This window comes from Sinocyclocheilus rhinocerous, unplaced genomic scaffold, assembly GCF_001515625.1.
Source record: "Sinocyclocheilus rhinocerous isolate Xijiao unplaced genomic scaffold, SAMN03320098_v1.1 scaffold1281, whole genome shotgun sequence".
Lineage (NCBI taxonomy): Eukaryota > Metazoa > Chordata > Actinopteri > Cypriniformes > Cyprinidae > Sinocyclocheilus > Sinocyclocheilus rhinocerous.
The window spans coordinates 702647-710159 of record NW_015637000.1 but is presented as its reverse complement, the minus strand read 5'-3'; the positions used below and the strand labels follow the sequence as shown (position 1 = coordinate 710159).

The 7513-nt window shown below is 37.2% G+C and overlaps 2 protein-coding genes across 3 annotated transcripts in view; both read right to left on the bottom strand.

Moving 5' to 3' along the window:
- LOC107748364 (sperm-associated antigen 1A-like) overlaps positions 1–2757 on the bottom strand; it is a 19795-nt gene extending 17038 nt beyond the window's left edge. For both annotated transcript variants that reach the window (XM_016563136.1, XM_016563137.1), the window contains exons 1-2: positions 2269–2757; positions 711–810 (exon numbers count right to left, since the gene is read on the bottom strand). In XM_016563136.1, the coding sequence (XP_016418622.1) occupies positions 711–810; positions 2269–2632 (464 nt within the window). In that variant the 5' untranslated portion in view covers positions 2633–2757. The remainder of the gene's footprint in view (positions 1–710; positions 811–2268) is intronic.
- A 2143-nt stretch (positions 2758–4900) lies between these two features.
- Positions 4901–6853, bottom strand: polr2k (RNA polymerase II, I and III subunit K). The gene is made up of 4 exons (XM_016563131.1): positions 6753–6853; positions 6390–6453; positions 6141–6233; positions 4901–4998 (listed from the first exon to the last, which is right to left on the bottom strand). The coding sequence occupies exons 2-4, from the start codon at positions 6448–6450 to the stop codon at positions 4976–4978; spliced, it is 177 nt and encodes a 58-aa protein (XP_016418617.1). The 5' UTR covers positions 6451–6453; positions 6753–6853; the 3' UTR covers positions 4901–4975.
- Positions 6854–7513: the final 660 nt, after the last annotated feature.

The window sequence follows — 7513 nt, the reverse complement described above, 5'->3', positions numbered from 1 at the left end:
TGTTCAAAAAACACATTATTTTTCAAATACTGTACATTATTGTAGGTCCTCTATAGCAGTGCTTCTCAACCAGGGGTCCGTGGACCCCTAGTGGTCCTTGACGTAAGGCCAGGGGGTCCATATAAAGTATGAATTTTTGTATAAATTTTGTATATTTTGACATGACATGTTCCCATGAAAGAAAAGTCAAATAAAGCTGATGATATGGCCAAATACTGGACAAGTCAGCTAACTTGAATTATACTTGACTGTATTTGGTCCTCACAAAGACACAAATGATATATAATGATACATAGATTAGTCCATTTTGTTCTGGGGGTCCTTGAGGATGGTTCAGAATTGGACTGGGGTCCGGTACGCCAAAAGGTTGAGATTCACTCCTCTATAGGATTAAAGAATGGATGCGTCCAAACAGGACAGCGGAAAGTACAGTATGATTACAAGACTCAATTACATTTTATTATTTCCCTCCAAAGGAGCAGAACATGGTAACAGCCTGCCGAGGATCTTAGTCACGGTTAACCAGTCTGCTGGTAAAGCTCCTTACAGGGCAACTACCTGCGTTGGGTGTTAATCTTTCTGAGACGCACTTATTACCTCACACGTAAATCCAAGCTAAAGACAGCACTGTGGCTCTCGTTATTCTGTGAAAGTCTGGTCATTGAGAGACTGGCAGCTGAACAGAGCGAGTATGTAAGTGTGTGGTTAACCTGGTGCAGTCCTGAATGCAGTCTGCGCTGTTTCCATCTTTGAGGTAGCAAGCAGCTCTATTGGAGTACAGAATACAAAGATCCTCTGGGCTGTCGATACCTGCAAATACAAGCACAGCACTGAAAATAGACTCAGAAAGCAGCTTTAGATCTGCATGGATACATGTGGGAGGAAGGGTTCAGAGTTCAGGCAGCCATTTATGCTGGAATACATTTCGTTTAGTCACCTGATACCATGTTACAAACCCAACTAGTCATAGAGTAAACACTCTGGGGAAGCTGAGTTTAGAACATCCCTGCTTTCTAAAGGCCCATTACGTAACTTTAGTGGACACGCCCACAATGCACAGTTGCGGAAGTGCCAGTCTTGTGAAACGCGTTCACTTCTATTTCACAACAATGCAGCTTTAGTCCCCGAAATGCAGTGGCTCGATGAACAGCGGTTTAAGACCTTTTCCATGGGACATCTAGACAACAGAGCCTCTCTATGAACCGGTATCGGATTGCTTCCCCTGCATTACTCAGCGCTGCTAAACAGGATCTACGCAATGTTTGCGCAGTAGATGCTTTTGTGATTCACACTACAACACGATTCATTTAAATGTGCTGGTTCATTTGGAAACACCCAGTCACCAAAAACTGTTAAACATACTATTCATGCACACATATAATATAGATAAATACTTGTACCCCACCAGAGTCATTGAAAGATGTTGGATAATTTGAAGAATACAGTACTTTTAAGGCAGTATACTATCAAAAAGTATCAAAATATTGTCACCTTGCCAACAATGCCACTTTGCTGAAACCAAAATCTGTTAAATATATTATATTATTAACATCATTTCAATATACTTGAGCACAAAATACTTGTATCCCGCCAGAATCATTTAAAACCAACTGCTTTTAAGTCAGTACACTATAAAAACAAGCACAGCTATGCCAAAATTATCACCTTACCAAAAATACCATCTTGGTAATACCAAAATCTGTTAAATATACTATTTTAACACAGGCATCATATATTAATTCAAGTTACTTTAACACAGAATAGTTGTTACCCAACCAGAATGATTGAAACATGTTGATTAATTTGAAATATACTATAAATAGTAGGAAAATAGACACTATAAAATACCACCTTGCCAAAAATGGCATTGTGGTGACACCAAAAATGGTTAAATATACCATTTTAGCATACACATATAATATATTATTTTGAGGTTAATACTTGTACCCCACCTGAATCATTGAAATATGCTGGTTAACTAAAACATAAATTGGTATAATATGCCAAAAATGCCATTTTGGTGACACCCAAAATCTGTCAAATATACTATTTCAAGATGATTAAACACAAAATACTTGTATCCCACCAGAATCATTAAAAAACAGTACTTTTATGTCAGTAAACTAGAAAAACAATGATCACCTTGCCAAAATAGCCACCTTACCAAAAATGTCTAATCTTGGTAAAACCAAAGACTGTTATATCTACTGTTTCAACACAAACATCATGTATGATTTTGACAATAAGTACAGAATATTTGTACTCTACCAGCTTCTATACATCCGTCAATGGCCTGTGTGTATTTCTCCAGCGCGTCCCCAAACTGTCCATTTTTGAACAACATATTGCCCTCATTTTTGAGCCTGGCCAGTGGAGGAGGAAGGGCCCCACACGGGGCGTCCAGATTACAGCTCGCCCCAGCAGTGCCACTGTGCACTGGACCAGAGCCCTGAGGCTCATCCTGGCTCTTGCCGGCTGGAAGGGTGCCATTCACTGCCGAGCTCTTCCCTTGGACATCCTTTGAGTTGGCTGTGTTGTTTCCATGGCTCCTCTTGTACCCCGGGGTCCCAGGTTGAGAGTGCGGGCCCCCTCCCTCTCCGTGACCGGGGCCCTTCTTTTGTGAATTCCCCATGGCTGCCCTCAGTCCCTACCAAAGTACAGCGAGCTCCCGTCCTCACACTCATACACTCATACACTCTCTCGCTCTCTTCCTGTTCCCTGCACAGACTGTGAGGCTCAGCCAGAAGTGGGAGGACACGCCTCCTGCGGGACACTCTGAGCTGTGACATCACGCGGGGGGAGGGGCTGCGGAGCTGCTGCAGAGTGGGGGTGGTTTACTGTGAAACAGCAGCCAGGGGACTTCAAACGTCTCTGCTAGATTTCATTGTGCGCAAAATCAGCTGCAGAGCCCTTCAGCTGACACTGCTCAGCATCTCTGTGCTCTAAGCAAAATAAAGCTCACACAGTACCGCACAAAAGTTTGGAATAATTAGAATGTTTTAATGTTCTGGAAAGAAGTCTCTTATACTCACCAAGGCTACATTTATTTGGAAAAAAAAAAAACCTTTAAAATAATTAATAAACAATTTAAAATACCATAAAAAAAAAACGTACAAGTAGTAATATTGAGAAAAATTGTTACAATTGAAAATAAATGGTTTCTATTTGAATATATTGTGATCAAAGCTGAATTTTCAGCATCGTTACTCCAGTCTTCAGTGTCACATGATCCTTCAGAAATCAGTATAATATGCTGATCTGCTGCTCTCTCTCTATACAACAATTTTTGCTGCTTGATATTTTTTGATTACATTTTTTTTTCAGGATTCTTTGGTGAATAGAAAGTTAAAATAAGAGCATTTATTTAATATTAGAAATCTTTTGTTGTCACTTTTGTTCAATTTAATGCATCCTTGCGGAATAAAAAAAAAAATATTTTATTTTCAGCATCGTTACTCCAGTCTTCAGTGTCACATGATCCTTCAGAAATCAGTATAATATGCTGATTTGCTGCTCTCTCTCTATACAACAATTTTTGCTGCTTGATATTTTTTGATTACATTTTTTTTTCAGGATTCTTTGGTGAATAGAAAGTTAAAATAAGAGCATTTATTTAATATTAGAAATCTTTTGTTGTCACTTTTGTTCAATTTAATGCATCCTTGCGGAAATAAAAAAAAATATATATATTTTTTAATCTTAGCCCATACTTTTGAATGGTGGTGTATCACAGTTTCCACATAAATATGAAGCAGCACAGCTGTTTTCAATATTGATACTACTAATCATAAATATTTCTTGAGCAGCAGATCAGCATATTATACTGATTTCTGAAGGATCATGTGACACTGAAGACTGGAGTAATGATGCTGAAAACTCAGTTTTGATCACAGGAATAAATTATATTTTACAATACATTACAATAGCAAATAGTTATTTTAAATTGTAATATTTCACATTATTAGTGTTTTTACTGTATTTTCGATCACATAAATGCAGCCTTGGCAAGCATAAGAGACTTATAAAAAAATTTAAAAAAAAGTATATATATTGACCACTAGTGTGACTGTTCATTGAAAGAAACAGAAAATGTATTTTGTGTTATAATAGCACAAAGTAACAGCAGTTAGTCTGTTTAGCCATTTAAATTTTGGTTACAGCAACACATTTTGGCTAGCAAATATTTTCCAGACACACAGAGAACAAAGTTTTAGGATTCTGAAAAATGTATAACAAAGACATTTCTAGATCACTGTCCAAATGTTAGCAAAGCTGTGACAGTGATCATCTGCATTCATTCGTACAGATCGTCAGATGCTTTCGCATACATTAAATCACAAGATGTTTGTTTTTTCCCCACAAATAACGCTGGATCACATGATAATCAGGTTTCACACAAACGTGTAGAATCTACTATAAAACACTACAATGACACCAAATATTATTACATTTTATTATTACAATTTACTGTTGCTTGAGTGTGGTTGAAATCCAGTCACTTCAATAGGAATCCATGTGATTGAGAATCTTGCGTAAGGGCAAAAACTTTCCCCGCGCTGATTCCACAACAGAATCAGAAGCCGGTCACGTGAATTTGCTGTGTTGACCCACAGAAAGCTGCTTGGTTTGAAAGTGATTTCTGCGTGAACTCTGCTTCATTATCACTGCACTATTAACAACAGACCTATTTTGCTTGTGAAATTTCACTAATGATAACCTTCATCCATCCTAAACCCTACAAGAACAACTCACTAAACATTATTTGAGCAGGTTTACACCAAGACCAAAAAAATTAAAATAAAATGATATTAATAAATAATAAAATATAATTCTAAACTGCAAATACAAAAAGAAAACACATTCACTCAAGAAGTTTTTTTTTGTAAATTGTATTTCACTCCATTTTGATCCATTAGTGGTTACATGTATTTACACAGTCAGAGATAAAAAAGCTAATTCTAACAGCAGATGCATCTCATCGGGCATCAAATACAACCACTGGACACAAGAGTTAAGGGTAAATACAAAGAACACAGGAAGGGAAATATAATGACCACAAAATAAATCAAATCAAATTGAACTGTAAACAGGACTATAATGACTTAATTACTACAGCATGCATGTCTGAATCAAGAAACCATGGCAAGAGCTTAATTTTGTAATTATTACAAGTATCAAAGTAGTAGTACCCCAAAAATGGTCATCATTGACTCATCACCATATGCTCCACACATTTCTGTTCTCCACACAACGAGAATTCAACTGACCACAGCTGTAAAGCTCCTCCTAAAAGGGCATCCACACTATATTTCACATTATGAACAGCAATCTCCATTGGTTAGGCATTCTGTGATCAAACGGCATGATGGCAAAACTGCATATTTTAATGAATGAATATGGTGGTCTGTTTTTCACAATAAAGTCTTAATATAACTTCAAACACATGAGTCAGATGGACCACTTTTATGGGGTTGTGTTTTTTTTAGAGCTTTACAGATGTGGTGACTATGAACTGTCACTGAATGGAAAAGAGCAGATTTCAAAGTTCTATGTTGCATGGAAAAAAATAACCACATATGCTGTGGGTTATGGTTTGGGACAACATGAGGGTGAGTAAATGATGCCAGTGGGTTTTTTTTTTTTGGGGGGGGTGAACTACTCTGTTAAAGGGGTCATATGATGCTGCTAAAAAGAACATTATTTTGTGTATTTGGTGTAATGAAATGTGTTTATGCTGTTTAAGGTTAAAAAAACACATTATTTTCCACATACTGTACATTATTGTTTCTCCTCTATGCCCCGCCTTTCTGAAACGCGTCGATTTTTACAAAGCTCATCGGTCTGAAAAAGCGAGGTGTGCTGTGATTGGCCAGCTATTCAGTGCGTTGTGATTGGCCGAATACCTCAAGCGTGTGACGAAATGTTACACCCCTTACCATATTGTGATGCCTTGTCCCGGACGGAGTGACTCTTAACTTTTATAAAGAATATCTCTTTGGATTTGAGACTTTAGTCTTTGCAACTTTACAGATCTTCTTTATGCACCAAGAGCTTGTAACACTCCAAAGAGAAAGGAAAAATTGAAATCGCATCATATGACCCCTTTAACCACGAAGCATTATTCAGCTGAGAAAGGATACATCTTTTGGTCCTCTTCTTGTACATGATTCTGTAACCGCATTCTCTGCATCTGATGGGGTCTCGGGCCTTGATCTCATTCTCTGTATGACACTCTGAAACACAGGAGCAAACACACAAACACTTGACAGCTCAGAGAGATTGTGTGATGGGATCTTGTTTGCTCAGTTATGAAAGACATGATTATATAACCATGACTAATACATAAAACACATGAGAAACATAATTAAAAGCCTGAAGAGAGCAATTACCTCCACAAATATAGATCATCGGCTGCTGTTTAGGAGGCTGAATGTCTTTCTGAGAGTCCATGGCCTGAAACACACACATTAACAGCTACTACTAACTTAATGAATTATTAAATACTATAAATATATTAGATATATCCTTAAATTAATATATAATAATAATGTATCTATTAGTTACATGAGCTAGACTTTACTAAAGCACCCATATAAGAGACTTTATCATCATTCTAGTGCTACTAATGAGTACGAACACGTTCTGCTATTACAAACTAGCTAGATGCATTGTTCTTCATATTTATATTAGACACAAAACCGCACATTATTTTGAATTTCATTTGCTTCAAATGTAAACAGTCGAAGCGTTACCTTCCACGCGTGAGTTGCTACAAAACGCTGTTGGTTTTCACGCAAGAGCGTTACTTACAGAGAGACATCACAGTAACGAACGCTGCTATTGGTTGAAACGAATGATTGACAGCAATCGAACGCCTGAAAGGGGCTCATCAAACTCTGGTGGGAGGAGCTTAGAATTTTACGTAGTATATCCGGGACTTTTATTTTATTTCAATAATAACAGACGGCGGCGAAAAACGTCTGAAATCGCGGCGACGCCATTAAGCGTGTATTTAAGTTCGGCAATAATAATAATAAAAAAGAGGGACAGGTGCACTAACAGCTCATAGCATCACTAACTCAATCTAGTGTGGTTTTCCTCAGCGTTTGCAATATCTGCACAAAGGATACGTCGGGCAGCTGCTCGAAGATCTCGCCTTTGGAGAAGACTGTTGATTTTATACTTTAAAAATGTAAGTATTACTACTTAAACATTAAGATTACCCCAGAATGAATTGCATCGTTTGCCCACCCCAACACTTACATGCAATAATAATGATAAATGCTAACCAATAATTACTTTTTTTTTAAAAACTTAAAATGAAAAAATATATACTTTTTTGTCGTGACATAGCTATACATAAATATACACTAGTTGAACAAATGCAGTCGATGTGAATACATCAATTTTCAGTCAAGCAATTAATACAATAATTAATAAAATATTTATATTTTATTTACCCTGTGTGATTTGGACAACTTCAAGTTACGCCTCCTTGTTCAAGTTACGCCCC